At 45.0% G+C, this 15,817-nt stretch overlaps 1 protein-coding gene across 1 annotated transcript in view; it reads left to right on the forward strand.

The window, feature by feature from the left end:
- Window positions 1-3,996: 3,996 nt before the first annotated feature.
- LOC139401813 (galactose-1-phosphate uridylyltransferase-like) overlaps window positions 3,997-15,817 on the forward strand; it is a gene marked incomplete at both ends in the record, with an annotated part of 56,321 nt that continues 44,500 nt past the window's right edge. Inside the window, 2 exons of the mRNA XM_071145785.1 lie at window positions 3,997-4,126; window positions 9,450-9,506. Of these exons, the coding sequence (XP_071001886.1) occupies window positions 3,997-4,126; window positions 9,450-9,506 (187 nt within the window). The remainder of the gene's footprint in view (window positions 4,127-9,449; window positions 9,507-15,817) is intronic.

The following is a 15,817-nucleotide window of genomic DNA, read 5'->3' on the forward strand; positions in this document are numbered from 1 at the left end:
TGGTGCCATTAATACAGGTAACGAGTGGAGGACAGAGGAGCCTCTTAAAGAAGTTGTTACAGGTCTGTGAGAGCCAGAAATCTTGCTTGTTTGTAGGTGATCAAATACTTATTTTCCACCATAATTTGCAAATAAATTCATAAAAAATCCTACAATGTGATATTCTGGATTTTTTTTCTCATTTTGTCTGTCATAGTTGAAGTGTACCTATGATGAAAATTACAGGCCTCTCTCCTCTTTTTAAGTGGGAGAACTTGCACAATTGGTGGCTGACTAAATACTTTTTTGCCCCACTGTATGTACCAAGATGTATTTATTTTAACCGGGTTGCGCAATAAAGTTGGGTACTTATTTCCATTGTGTCTCATATGTTTTGATTATACTGTTCAATCTGCAGCCAGCTTTGACATTATTTTAAAAGTGGTGATGGTTTGTATGGCTTTGAGTTGATGTGGTAGTTTGTTCCACTCAACAGCACCGGTATATGACAAGGTCTTCTTACCAGATAGACTATTGTAGTTCATACAGTGAATATTACAGTATCTGCCTCTGGTATTATGCTGTTGGACATATCTAACAAATTAATAATAGTTGGATAGTTACCTGGGGGCTTGTTGTTTGTAAGCAAGGTGATGCGATTTTGTTGTTTGTCAGCAAGGTGATGTGATGATGTTGTTTGTCAGCAAGGTGATGTGATTATGTTGTTTGTCAGCAAGGTGATGTGATGATGTTTGTCAGCAAGGTGATGTGATGATGTTGTTTGTCAGCAAGGTGATGTGTTGTTGTTTCTCAGCAAGGTGATGTGTTGTTGTTTCTCAGCAAGGTGATGTGATGATGTTGTTTGTCAGCAAGGTGATGTGATGATGTTGTTTGTCAGCAAGGTGATGTGTTGTTGTTTCTCAGCAAGGTGATGTGATGATGTTGTTTCTCAGCAAGGTGATGTGATGATGTTTGTCAGCAAGGTGATGTGATGATGTTGTTTGTCAGCAAGGTGATGTGATTATGTTGTTTGTCAGCAAGGTGATGTGATGATGTTTGTCAGCAAGGTGATGTGATGATGTTGTTTGTCAGCAAGGTGATGTGTTGTTGTTTCTCAGCAAGGTGATGTGTTGTTGTTTCTCAGCAAGGTGATGTGATGATGTTGTTTGTCAGCAAGGTGATGTGATGATGTTGTTTGTCAGCAAGGTGATGTGTTGTTGTTTCTCAGCAAGGTGATGTGATGATGTTGTTTCTCAGCAAGGTGATTTGATGATGTTGTTTCTCAGCAAGGTGATTTGATGAAGTTGTTTCTCTGCAAGGTGATGTGATGATGTTTGTCAGCAAGGTGATGTGATGATGTTGTTTGTCAGCAAGGTGATGTGTTGTTGTTTCTCAGCAAGGTGATGTGATGATGTTGTTTCTCAGCAAGGTGATGTGTTGTTGTTTCTCAGCAAGGTGATGTGATGATGTTTGTCAGCAAGGTGATGCGATTTTGTTGTTTGTCAGCAAGGTGATGTGATGATGTTGTTTCTCAGCAAGGTGATGTGATGATGATGTTTGTCAGCAAGGTGATGTGATGATGTTTGTCAGCAAGGTGATGTGATGATGTTTGTCAGCAAGGTGATGTGATGATGTTGTTTGTCAGCAAGGTGATGTGATGATGTTGTTTGTCAGCAAGGTGATGTGATGATGATGTTTGTCAGCAAGGTGATGTGATGATGTTGTTTGTCAGCAAGGTGATGTGTTGTTTGTCAGCAAGGTGATGTGATGATGTTGTTTGTCAGCAAGGTGATGTGATGATGTTTGTCAGCAAGGTGATGTGATGATGTTGTTTGTCAACAAGGTGATGTGATGATGATGTTTGTCAGCAAGGTGATGTGATGATGTTGTTTGTCAGCAATGTGATGTTGTTGTTTCTCAGCAAGGTGATGTGATGATGTTTGTCAGCAAGGTGATGTGATGTTGTTGTTTGTCAGCAAGGTGATGTGATGATGTTTGTCAGCAAGGTGATGTGATGATGTTTGTCAGCAAGGTGATGTGATGATGTTGTTTGTCAGCAAGGTGATGTGATGATGTTGTTTGTCAGCAAGGTGATGTGATGATGTTGTTTGTCAGCAAGGTGATGTGATGATGTTGTTTCTCAGCAAGGTGGTGTGATGTTGTTTGTCAGCAAGGTGATGTGATGATGTTTGTCAGCAAGGTGATGTGATGATGTTTGTCAGCAAGGTGATGTGATGATGTTTGTCAGCAAGGTGATGTGATGATGTTTGTCAGCAAGGTGAAGTGATGATGTTTGTCAGCAAGGTGATGTGATGATGATGTTTGTCAGCAAGGTGATGTGATGATGATGTTTGTCAGCAAGGTGATGTGATGATGTTGTTTGTCAGCAAGGCAATGTGATGATGATGTTTGTCAGCAAGGTGTTGTGATGATGTTTGTCAGCAAGGTGATGTGATGATGTTTGTCAGCAAGGTGATGTGATGATGATGTTTGTCAGCAAGGTGATGTGATGTTGTTGTTTGTCAGCAAGGTGATGTGATGATGTTTGTCAGCAAGGTGTTGTGATGATGTTTGTCAGCAAGGTGATGTGATGATGTTATTTGTCAGCAAGGTGAAGTGATGATGTTTGTCAGCAAGGTGATGTGATGATGTTTGTCAGCAAGGTGATGTGATGATGTTGTTTGTCAGCAAGGTGATGTGATGATGTTGTTTGTCAGCAAGGTGATGTGATGATGTTTGTCAGCAAGGTGATGTGATGATGTTGTTTGTCAGCAAGGTGATGTGATGATGTTTGTCAGCAAGGTGATGTGATGATGTTTGTCAGCAAGGTGATGTGATGATGTTTGTCAGCAAGGTGATGTGATGATGTTGTTTGTCAGCAAGGTGATGTGATGATGTTTGTCAGCAAGGTGATGTGATGATGTTTGTCAGCAAGGTGATGTGATGATGTTGTTTGTCAGCAAGGTGATGTGATGATGTTTGTCAGCAAGGTGATGTGATGATGATGTTTGTCAGCAAGGTGATGTGATGATGTTTGTCAGCAAGGTGATGTGATGATGTTTGTCAGCAAGGTGATGTGATGATGTTTGTCAGCAAGGTGATGTGATGTTGTTTGTCAGCAAGGTGATGTGATGATGTTGTTTGTCAGCAAGGTGATGTGATGATGTTTGTCAGCAAGGTGATGTGATGATGATGTTTGTCAGCAAGGTGATGTGATGATGTTGTTTGTCAGCAAGGTGATGTGATGATGTTGTTTGTCAGCAAGGTGATGTGATGATGTTGTTTGTCAGCAAGGTGATGTGATGATGTTGTTTGTCAGCAAGGTGATGTGATGATGTTTGTCAGCAAGGTGATGTGATGATGATGTTTGTCAGCAAGGTGATGTGATGATGTTGTTTGTCAGCAAGGTGATGTGATGATGTTGTTTGTCAGCAAGGTGATGTGATGATGTTGTTTGTCAGCAAGGTGATGTGATGATGTTTGTCAGCAAGGTGATGTGATGTTGTTGTTTGTCAGCAAGGTGATGTGATGATGTTTGTCAGCAAGGTTATGTGATGATGTTGTTTGTCAGCAAGGTGATGTGATGATGTTTGTCAGCAAGGTGATGTGATGTTGTTGTTTGTCAGCAAGGTGATGTGATGATGTTTGTCAGCAAGGTGATGTGATGATGATGTTTGTCAGCAAGGTGATGTGATGATGATGTTTGTCAGCAAGGTGATGTGATGATGTTTGTCAGCAAGGCAATGTGATGTTGTTGTTTCTCAGCAAGGTGATGTGATGATGTTTGTCAACAAGGTGATGTGATGATGTTTGTCAGCAAGGTGATGTGATGATGTCGTTTGTCTGCAAGGTGATGTGATGTTTGTCAGCAAGGTGATGTGATGATGATGATTGTCAGCAAGGTGATGTGATGATGATGTTTGTCAACAAGGTTATGTGATTTTGTTTCTCAGTAAGGTTATGCAATGTTGTTTGTCAGCAAGGTGATGTTGTTTATTGTTGTTGTTTGTTTGTCAGCAAGGTGATGTGTTTCCACCCCTGGTCTGACGTCACACTGCCTCTCATGACGCTTCCTGACATCATCAAAGTAATTGACAAGTGGGCAGAACTGATGGTGGATCTAGGCTCCACCTACCCCTGGGTCCAGGTAAGGTCTGGTCTACAAAGTGACTGAGTAGGAGTGCTGGTCTAGGATCAGGTCCCCCAGTCCATATCATCTTATTCATTACGATTAAAAGGGAGAACGGATCAGAGATCAGCACTCCTACTTTGATACATCTGTCTCCAGGTGTTAATCCTGTTATTCCCTTTATGACTTTCTCACCCTGGGAAGCACGAGGGCAGAGGAGGGTTGCTGTCAACATAGAGAAGGCCTTTAGCCAGGAGATTCACAGACCATCGGATGTTACATCCAATTGATTAGTCGTACACATTTTGCAGATGTTATCGCAGGTGAAATGCTTATGTTTCTATCCTCAAGGGGGCAGGATAGCTAACAATACAAAACAATACACACACATATCAGAACGAGTCCGGCATAACATACATACATGCTGTACATGCATGTATATATTTGTGTGTATAGACAGTATATGAATAGAAAAGGCATGTACAGCAGTAGTTATATAGGAGGGGTTAGGGTTAGACGGTAAAGACAGTAGTTATAAAGGATGGTGTGTATAGACAGTATAGACAGTAGTTATATAGGATGGTGTGTATAGACAATAGTTATATAGGATGGTGTGTATAGACAGTAGTTATTTATAGGATGGGTTAGGGTTAGACAGTATAGACAGTAGTTATATAGGATGGTGTGTATAGACAGTAGTTATATAGGATGGTGTGTATAGACAGTATAGACAGTAGTTATATAGGATGGTGTGTATAGACAGTATAGACAGTAGTTATATAGGATGGTGTGTATAGACAGTAGTTATAATAGGATGGTGTGTATAGACAGTAGTTATATAAGATGGTGTGTATAGACAGTAGTTATATAGGATGGTGTGTATAGACAGTATAGACAGTAGTTATATAGGATGGTGTGTATAGACAGTATAGACCGTAGTTATATAGGAGTGTGTGTATAGACAGTAGATATATAGGATGGTGTTATAGACAGTATAGACCATAGTTATATAGGAGGGTGTATTTAGACAGTAGTTATATAGGATGGTGTGTATAGAGAGTAGTTATACAGAATGGTGTGTATAGACAGTAGTTATATATGATGGTGTGTATAGATAATATGGACAGTAGATATATAGAATGGTGTGTATAGACAATAGTTATATAGGATGGTGTGTAGACAGTATGGACAGTAATTATTCAGGATGGTGTGTATAGACAGTAGTTATATAGGATGGTGTGCATAGACAGTAGTTATATTGGATGGTGTGTATAGACAGTAGTTATAAATGATGGTGTGTATAGACAGTAGTTATATAGGATGGTGTGTATAGGCAGTAGTTATATAGGATGGTGTGTATAGACAGTAGTTATATAGGATGATGTGTATAGACAGTAGTTATATAGGATGGTGTGTATAGACACTATAGAAAGTAGTTATATAGGATGGTGTGTATAGACAGTAGTTATAAAGGATGGTGTGTATAGACAGTAGTTATATAGGATGGTGTGTATAGACAGTAGTTATATAGGATGGTGTGTATAGGCAGTAGTTATATAGGATGGTGTGTATAGACAGTAGTTATATAGGATGGTGTGTATAGACATAGACAGTAGTTATATAGGATGGTGTGTATAGAGAGTAGTTATTCTTGATGGTGTGTATAGACAGTAGTTATACAGGATGGTGTGTATAGACAGTAGTTATTTAGGATGGTGTGTTTAGACAGTAGTTATATAGGATGGTGTGTATAGACAGTAGTTATACAGGATGGTGTGTATAGACAGTAGTTATACAGGATGGTGTGTATAGACAGTAGTTATTTAGGATGGTGTGTATAGACAGTAGTTATACAGGATGGTGTGTATAGACAGTAGTTATTCTTGATGGTGTGTATAGACAGTAGGTATACAGGATGGTGTGTATAGACAGTAGTTATTTAGGATGGTGTGTATAGACAGTAGTTATATAGGATGGTGTGTATAGACAGTAGTTATACAGGATGGTGTGTATAGACAGTAGTTATACAGGATGGTGTGTATAGACAGTAGTTATATAGGATGATGTGCACAGACAGTATGGACAGTAGTTATACAGGATGGTGTGTATAGACAGTATTATAACACACCATCCTATATAACTACTGTCCACAGTGTCTCCTGACCCCTCCTGTCTCAGCCTCCAGTATTTATAGTAGTTATATGGGATGGTGTATACTGGATGGTGTGTATAGACAGTATAGACAGTTGTTATATAGGATGGTGTGTAGACAGTAATTATATAGGGTGGTGTGTTTGTAGAGACAGTAGTTGTAGAGGATGGTGTATATAGACAGTAGTTATTTATGATGGTGTGTATAGACAGTGTTATCTAGGATGGTGTGTATAGACAGTAGTTATATAGGATGGTGTAAATAGACAGTATAGACAGTAGTTATATAGTATGGTTTGTAGAGACAGTAGTTGTAGAGGATGGTGTGTATAGACAGTTATTTAGGATGGTGTACATATACAGTATGGACAGTAGTTATAATGGGATGGTGTGTATAGACAGTAGTTATAAAGGATAGTGTGTATAGACAGTAGTTATATAGCATGGTGTTTATAGACAGTAGTTATATAGGATGATGTGTATAGACAGTATAGAAAGTAGTTATATAGGATAGTGTGTATAGACTGTAGTTATAAAGGATGGTGTGTATAGACAGTAGTTATATAGGATGGTGTGTATAGGCAGTAGTTATATAGGATGGTGTGTATAGGCAGTAGTTATATAGGATGGTGTGTATTGACATAGACAGTAGTTATATAGGATGGTGTGTATAGACAGTAGTTATTCTTGATGGTGTGTATAGACAGTAGGTATACAGGATGGTGTGTATAGACAGTAGTTATATAGGATGGTGTGTATAGACAGTAGTTATACAGGATGGTGTGTATAGACAGTAGTTATACAGGATGGTGTGTATAGACAGTAGTTAAATAGGATGATGTGCACAGACAGTATGGAAAGTAGTTATACAGGATGGTGTGTATAGACAGTAGTTATTTAGGATGGTGTGTATAGACAGTATTTATATAGGATGGTGTGTATAGACAGTAGTTATAATAGGATGGTGTGTATAGACAGTAGTTATATAGGATGGTGTGTATAGACAGTAGTTATATAGGATGGTGTTCATAGACAGTATGGATAGTAGTTATACAGGATGGTGTGTATAGACAGTAGTTATATAGGATGGTGTGTATAGACAATAGTTATAATAGGGTGGTGTGTATAGACAGTATAGACAGTAGTTATATATGATGGTGTGTATAGACAGTATAGACAGTAGGTATATAGGATGGTGTGTATAGACAGTAGTTATAATAGGATGGTGTGTATAGACAGTAGTTATATAGGATGGTGTGTATAGACAGTAGTTATATAGGATGGTGTGTATAGACAGTAGTTATATAGGATGGTGTGTATAGACAGTAGTTATATAGGATGGTGTGTATAGACAGTAGTTATAATAGGATGGTGTGTATAGACAGTAGTTATATAGGATGGTGTGTATATACAGTATAGACAGTAGTTATACTGGATGGTGTGTATAGACAGTATAGACAGTAGTTATATAGGATGGTGTGTATAGACAGTAGTTATATAGGATGGTGTGTATAGACAGTAGTTATATAGGATGGTGTGTATAGACAGTAGTTATATAGGGTGGTGTGTGTAGACAGTAGTTATATAGGGTGGTGTCTGTAGACAGTAGTTATAAAGGATGGTGTGTATAGACAGTAGTTATATAGGGTGGTGTGTATAGACAGTAGTTATATAGGGTGCTGTGTATATACAGCTCTTATCCAGAGCGACTTACATAATCAGTTATGGGCAAGGGCTCAAGGGCTCATCAACATATGTTTTTATTAGTCAGCTCAGGGATTCGAACCAGCGACCTTTCAATTACTGGCCCAACGCTTTTAAACACTTGGCCTCGTCTTAACTGCTTGGCTACCTTCCGCCACCAACTGAACTGGAGTGTGAACCTCGTTCATCTTTCAGTCACCCACATAGGTATATGCTCCTAAAAACCATTGTATATTATTGGGTGATTGGTCAAATTGACCTGCATGTTACGCGCCTGCTTATAAGTGATATACAGGCTCTATTATTTTTAGTTAAGGTACCTTTTTTTCATGTAGTTTACTACTTCTATCACCCTCTGCGGACGGACAGGGGACGTCTTTAACCTCCTGTCTTCTATCACCCTCTGCGGACGGACAGGGGAAGTCTTTAACCTCCTGTCTTCTATCACCCTCTGCGGACGGACAGGGGAAGTCTTTAACCTCCTGTCTTCTATCACCCTCTGCGAACGGACAGGGGAAGTCTTTAACCTCCTGTCTTCTATCACCCTCTGCGGACGGACAGGGGAAGTCTTTAACCTCCTGTCTTCTATCACCCTCTGCGGACGGACAGGGGAAGTCTTTAACCTCCCTCCAACAGGATGCTTCCTCACCGGGTGTGTGTGTAGTTGGTGGGGTCAGGGTGTGTGTGTAGTTGGTGGGGTTAGGGTGTGTGTGTAGTTGGTGGCGTCAGGGTGTTTGTGTAGTTGGTGGGGTCAGGGTGTGTGTGTAGTTGGTGGGGTCAGGGTGTGTGTGTAGTTGGTGTGGTCAGGGTGTGTGTGTAGTTTGTGGGGTCAGGGTGTGTGTGTAGTTGGTGGGGTCAGGGTGTGTGTGTAGTTGGTGGGGTCAGGGTGTGTGTGTAGTTGGTGGCGTCAGGGTGTGTGTGTCTAGTTGGTGGGGTCAGGGTGTGTGTGTAGTTGGGTGTGTGTGTAGTTGGTGGGGTCAGGGTGTGTGTGTAGTTGGTGGCGTCAGGGTGTGTGTGTAGTTGGTGGGGTCAGGGTTTGTGTGTAGTTGGTGGGGTCAGGGTGTGCGTGTAGTTGGTGTGGTCAGGGTGTGCGTGTAGTTGGTGGGGTAAGGGTGTGTGTGTAGTTGGTGGCGTCAGGGTGTGTGTGTAGTTGGTGGCGTCAGGGTGTGTGTGTGTAGTTGGTGGGGTCAGGATGTGTGTGTAGTTGGGTGTGTGTGTAGTTGGTGGGGTCAGGGTGTGTGTGTAGTTGGTGGGGTCAGGGTGTGTGTGTAGTTGGTGTGTGGTGGGGGAATCCTTGTGTCTTTTCAGGGACTCTGAAATGTAATCACAATCCTATGTTCATACCTGGCTTTAACCATGATTAGATTACCATACTAGACTAAGACCTATCTTTAACTGTGTTAGATTACCATACTAGACTAAGACCTGTCTTTAACTGTGTTAGATTACCATACTAGACTAAGACCTGTCTTTAACTGTGTTTCAGATCTTTGAGAATAAAGGAGCCATGATGGGCTGTTCCAACCCCCATCCTCACTGCCAGGTAAGTCAGCCTGTTCCAACCCCCATCCTCACTGCCAGGTAAGCCAGCCTGTTCCAACCTCTATCCTCACTGCCAGGTAAGCCAGCCTGTTCCAACCCCCATCCTCACTGCCAGGTAAGACAGCCTGTTCCAACCCCCATCCTCACTGCCAGGTAAGTCAGCCTGTTCCAACCCCCATCCTCACTGCCAGGTAAGTCAGCCTGTTCCAACCCCCATCCTCACTGCCAGGTAAATCAGCCTGTTCCAAACCCCATCCTCACTGTCAGGTAAGTCAGCCTGTTCCAACCCCCATCCTCACTGTCAGGTAAGTCAGCCTGTTCCAACCCCCATCCTCACTGCCAGGTAAGCCAGCCTTTTCCAACCCCCATCCTCACTGCCAGGTAAGCCAGCCTGTTCCAACCCCCATCCTCACTGTCAGGTAAGTCAGCCTGTTCCAACCTCTATTCTCACTGCCAGGTAAGTCAGCCTGTTCCATCCTCTGGTACCCACTCCTGAAAGAGAGGCAGACCGGTCCAGTATATTACCCTCCAGCAGTCTGTAATAATGGTCATATTGTTGGACCGTACACTACTGTAATACAGCCTGCTACATTAGCTTGTAAGTGTGTGTTTATTTTTTTGTTTTTATCAAGGGGGGCCAGATGCTCGCTGGCTTCCCTTGCATTCAATGCTATGGGAGGCAACAATGTCATACTCTTTATGACCAGACATGATCAGATAGATCAGATAGGCCTAGAAAGAGGGGTACTGTTTTGCTCACTAGGATGCTTTCTCTGGTGAGATACACTACATCTGTGACTAGTTTCAGGAAATTAGATATATGTTGCATGTCACTACTTCACAGGAAAGGCATTTCTACTTATTTGTTTTTTTTGCAAAATGTTTTTTTGGGGCAGAAGTGCCTTCTGGAACATGTGAACTTTGCCTTAATAACAAACTTGTATGCAGTCTGTAAATACAAATAAAATGGTTAAATTACATGCCTAGTTGGTCTAAACACAGAAAAAGTAAGGAATCTTCCCGCTAGCCATGATTGGCTGAGATAATGGCTGGGCTGGACATTCCGAGAGTTCGGATTGGTCTGCCATGTAGCATACTTTTGCCTATAACATGAGCTGCTCAGTATGTGCTGCTCACAGAACGGGACCGCCGAGTGCTGAAGCGCGTAAAAAATGTCTGTCCTCGGTTGCAACACTCACTACTGAGTTCCAAACTGCCTCTGGAGCAACGTCAGCATAATAACTGTTAGTTGGAAGCTTCATGAAATGGGTTTCCATGGCTGAGCAGCCATGGAGCAGCCATTTTAGGCACACAAGCCTAAAATCACCATGCACAATGCCAAGCGTTAGCTGGAGTGGTGTAAAGTTCTCCGCCATTGGACTCTGGTGCAGTGGAAACATGTTCTCTGGAGTGATGAGTCACGCTTCACCATCTGGCAGTCTGACAGACTAATCTGGGTTTGGCAGATGCCAGGAGAACGCTACCTGCCCCAATGCATAGTGCCCACTGTAAAGTTTGGTGTAAGAGGAATGATGGTTTTGGGCTGTTTGATGTTTCGGGCCCCTTAGTTCCAGTGAAGGGAGATCTTAACGCTACAGCATACAATGACATTCTAGATGATTCTGTGCTTCCAACTTTGTGGCAACAGTTTGGGGAATACCCTTTCCTGTTTCAGCATGACAATGCCTCCGTGCACAAAGCGAGGTCCATATAGAAATAGTTTATTGATATCAGTGTGGAAGAACTTGACTGGCCTGCACAGAGCCCTGATCTCAACCCCATCAAACACCTTTCAGATGAATTGGAACGCCGACTCCGAGCCAGGCCTAATCGCCCAACATCAGTGCCCTACCTCACTAATACTCTTGTGGCTGAATGGAAGCAAGTCCCCTCAGCAATGTCCCAACATCTAGTGGAAGCCTTCCCAGAAGAGTGGAGGCTGTTATAGCAGCAATGTTCCATTATCTAGTGGAAAGCCTTCCCAGAAGAGTGGAGGCTGTTATAGCAGCAAAGGGGGGACCAACTCCATATTAATGCCCATGATTTTGGAACGAGATGTTCGACGAGCAGGTGTCCACATGCTTTTGGATATGTAGTATACATTCAGCCTCTTGTGAATTGAAGGAAAATGATGAAACACAGAGAGACGAAGAATACATTTTTTCTTGGTAAATGTTTTGCCTTGCTTCCCTTGGCATCCATGAATACACGCCAATGCAAAGCTGTGCTTACTTCCAGATGTTTGTTGGACACTTTACTCTGGTCTCCAGCTCGTAAAACAAGTCCTTGATTATTCCAACTGTTATTAGATGTTCATTGTGTGTAAAAACAGGTCAGTAAAAGCACTTTATTGAGCGTCCTAAATTGAGCTGCACAGCTGACAGTTTTAAATGTAAAATGATACGCCTTGACTTTTTTTTTCTAAAACACCATTTTTTTTTGTATCTTTGTTGGCTCTCTGGACTGTAAAGGCACTTTGAAGACTGTTACCCAACCAGCATCTCTCCCTCTCTCTCTCTTGCTCCCTCCCTGTCCCCCTCAACTCCCCTGTCTCCTTCTCTGTGTGTGATGGTTTTATAGCATCAAGGACTGTTCAGCCTCTCTGGATGAGCTCAGGATTTGACTAGTTTCTCTGTGGCCAGGGACATTTAATATGGAAACGGAGCAGACTGGGCTGTACCAAAGTACAAAGAGAAGTGGATTAGTCCGTCGTCTAGTGAAGATATCTTTATAAGTTGTGTAAGGAGCTCTCATTAAAGAACATTCCTCTGATGAAGACATCAGAAAACTATGCAGTTTACTGGCATGCTATCTATCACTAGTATTACAGCGAGATGGACAAAGAGAACAGAGAGGGAGTAGAGTGATGTAGTAAGTAACTATCTCCCAGAAGGCTAGTTCCAGCTCTCCTTATCGGAGGCCCTGGGCCCTGAGTAGGCTAGTTCCAGTTCTCCTTATCAGAGGACATAGGTCCTGAGAAGGCTAGTTCCAGCTCTCCTTATCGGAGGCCATGGGTCTTGAGAAGGCTAGTTCCAGCTCTCCTTATCGGGAAGACATGGTCCTGAGAAGGCTCGTTCCAGCTCTCCTTATCGGAGGACATGGGCCCTGAGAAGGCTAGTTCCAGCTCTCCTTATCGGAGGACATGGGCCCTGAGAAGGCTAGTTCCAGCTCCTCTTATCGGAGGACATGGGCCCTGAGAAGGCTAGTTCCAGCTCTCCTTATCGGAGGACATGGGCCCTGAGAAGGCTAGTTTCAGCTCTCCTTATCGGAGGCCATGGGTCCTGAGAAGGCTAGTTCCAGCTCTCCTTATCGGAGGACATGGTCCTGTGAAGGCTCGTTCCAGCTCTCCTTATCAGAGGACATGGCCCTGAGTAGGCTAGTTCCAGCCCCTCTTATCGGAGGACATGGGCCCTGAAAAGGCTCGTTCCAGCTCTCCTTATCGTAGGCCATGGGCCCTGAGTAGGCTAGTTCCAGCTCTCCTAATCGGAGGCCATGGGCCCTGAGAAGGCTAGTTCCAGCTCTCCTTATCGGAGGACATGGGCCCTGAGAAGGCTAGTTCCAGCTGTCCTTATCAGAGGCCATGCGCCCTGAGTAGGCTTGTTCCAGCTCTACTTATCGGAGGCCATGGGCCCTGAGTAGGCTAGTTCCAGCTCTCCTTATCGGAGGCCATGGGCCCTGAGTAGCATAGTTCCAGCTCTCCTTATCGGAGGCCATGGGCCATGAAAAGGCTAGTTCCAGCTCTCCTTATCGGAGGCCATGGGTCCTGAGAAGGCTAGTTCCAGCTCTCCTTATCGGAGGCCATGGGTCCTGAGAAGGCTAGTTCCAGCTCTCCTTATCGGAGGACATGGTCCTGTGAAGGCTCGTTCCAGCTCTCCTTATCAGAGGACATGGCCCTGAGTAGGCTAGTTCCAGCCCCTCTTATCGGAGGACATGGGCCCTGAAAAGGCTCGTTCCAGCTCTCCTTATCGTAGGCCATGGGCCCTGAGTAGGCTAGTTCCAGCTCTCCTAATCGGAGGCCATGGGCCCTGAGAAGGCTAGTTCCAGCTCTCCTTATCGGAGGACATGGGCCCTGAGAAGGCTAGTTCCAGCTGTCCTTATCAGAGGCCATGCGCCCTGAGTAGGCTTGTTCCAGCTCTACTTATCGGAGGCCATGGGCCCTGAGTAGGCTAGTTCCAGCTCTCCTTATCGGAGGCCATGGGCCCTGAGTAGCATAGTTCCAGCTCTCCTTATCGGAGGCCATGGGCCATGAGAAGGCTAGTTCCAGCTCTCCTTATCGGAGGCCATGGGTCCTGAGAAGGCTAGTTCCAGCTCTCCTTATCGGAGGACATGGGCCCTGAGAAGGCTAGTTCCAGCTCTCCTTATCGGAGGACAAGGGCCCTGAGTAGGCTAGTTCCAGCTCTCCTTATCGGAGGCCATGGGCCCTGAGAAGGCTAGTTCCAGCTGTCCTTATCGGATGCCATGGGCCCTGAGTAGGCTAGTTCCAGCTCTCCTTATCGGAGGCAATGGGCCCTGAGAAGGCTAGTTCCAGCTCTCCTTATCGGAGGCCATGGGCCCTGAGAAGGCTAGTTCCAGCTCTCCTTATTGGAGGCCATGGGCCCTGAGTAGGCTAGTTCCAGCTCTCCTTATCGGAGGCCATGGGCCTGAGAAGGCTAGTTCCAGCTCTCCTTATCGGAGGCCATGGGCCCTGAGAAGGCTAGTTCCAGCTCTCCTTATCGGAGGCCATGGGCCCTGAGAAGGCTAGTTCCAGCTCTCCTTATTGGAGGCCATGGGCCCTGAGTAGGCTAGTTCCAGCTCTCCTTATCGGAGGCCATGGGTCCTGAGAAGGCTAGTTCCAGCTCTCCTTTTCAGAGGACATAGGTCCTGAGAAGGCTAGTTCCAGCTCTCCTTATCGGAGGCCATGGGTCCTGAGAAGGCTAGTTCCAGCTCTCCTTATCGGAGGACATGGGTCCTGAGAAGGCTAGTTCCAGCTCTCCTTTTTGCAGGACATGGTCCTGAGAACGCTCGTTCCAGCTCTCCTTATTGGAGGACATGGGCCCTGAGAAGGCTCGTTCCAGCTCTCCTTATCGGAGGACATGGGCCCTGAGAAGGCTAGTTCCAGCTCTCCTTATCGGAGGACATGGGCCCTGAGAAGGCTAGTTCCAGCTCTCCTTATCGGAGGACATGGGCCCTGAGAAGGCTAGTTTCAGCTCTCCTTATCGGAGGACATGGGTCCTGAGAAGGCTAGTTCCAGCTCTCCTTATCGGAGGACATAGTCCTGTGAAGGCTCGTTCCAGCTCTCCTTATCGGAGGACATGGCCCTGAGTAGGCTAGTTCCAGCCCCTCTTATCGGAGGACATGGGCCCTGAAAAGGCTAGTTCCAGCTCTCCTTATCGGAGGCAGTGGGCCCTGAGTAGGCTAGTTCCAGCTCTCCTAATCGGAGGCCATGGGCCCTGAGAAGGCTAGTTCCAGCTCCTCTTATCGGAGGACATGGGCCCTGAGAAGGCTAGTTCCAGCTGTCCTTATCGGATGCCATGGGCCCTGAGTAGGCTTGTTCCAGCTCTACTTATCGGAGGCCATGGGCCCTGAGTAGGCTAGTTCCAGCTCTCCTTATCGGAGGACATGTGCCCTGAGAAGGCTAGTTCCAGCTCTCCTTATCGGAGGACATGGGCCCTGAGAAGGCTAGTTCCAGCTCTCCTTATCGGAGGACATGGGCCCTGAGTAGGCTAGTTCCAGCTCTCCTTATCGGAGGCCATGGGTCCTGAGAAGGCTAGTTCCAGCTCTCTTATCGGAGGACATGGGCCCTGAGTATGCTAGTTCCAGCCCCTCTTATCGGAGGCCATGGGCCCTGAGAAGGCTAGTTCCAGCTGTCCTTATCGGAGGCCATGGGCCCTGAGTAGGCTTGTTCCAGCTCTACTTATCGGAGGCCATGGGCCCTGAGTAGGCTAGGTCCAGCTCTCCTTATCGGAGGCCATGGGCCCTGAGTAGGCTAGTTCCAGCTCTCCTTATCGGAGGCCATGGGTCCTGAGAAGGCTAGTTCCAGCTCTCCTTATCAGAGGCCATGGGCCCTGAGTATGCTAGTTCCAGCTCTCCTTATCGGAGGCCATGGGACATGAGAAGGCTAGTTCCAGCTCTCCTTATCGGAGGCCATGGGCCCTGAGAAGGCTAGTTCCAGCTCTCCTTATTGGAGGCCATGGGCCCTGAGTAGGCTAGTTCCAGCTCTCCTTATTGGAGGCCATGGGCCCTGAGTAGGCTAGTTCCAGCCCCTCTTATCGGAGGACATGGGCCCTGAGAAGGCTAGTTCCAGCTCTCCTTATCGGAGGCCATGGGTCCTGA

The sequence above is a fragment of the Oncorhynchus clarkii genome, unplaced genomic scaffold (assembly GCF_045791955.1).
Source record: "Oncorhynchus clarkii lewisi isolate Uvic-CL-2024 unplaced genomic scaffold, UVic_Ocla_1.0 unplaced_contig_12945_pilon_pilon, whole genome shotgun sequence".
In the NCBI taxonomy this organism is placed as follows: Eukaryota; Metazoa; Chordata; class Actinopteri; order Salmoniformes; family Salmonidae; genus Oncorhynchus; species Oncorhynchus clarkii.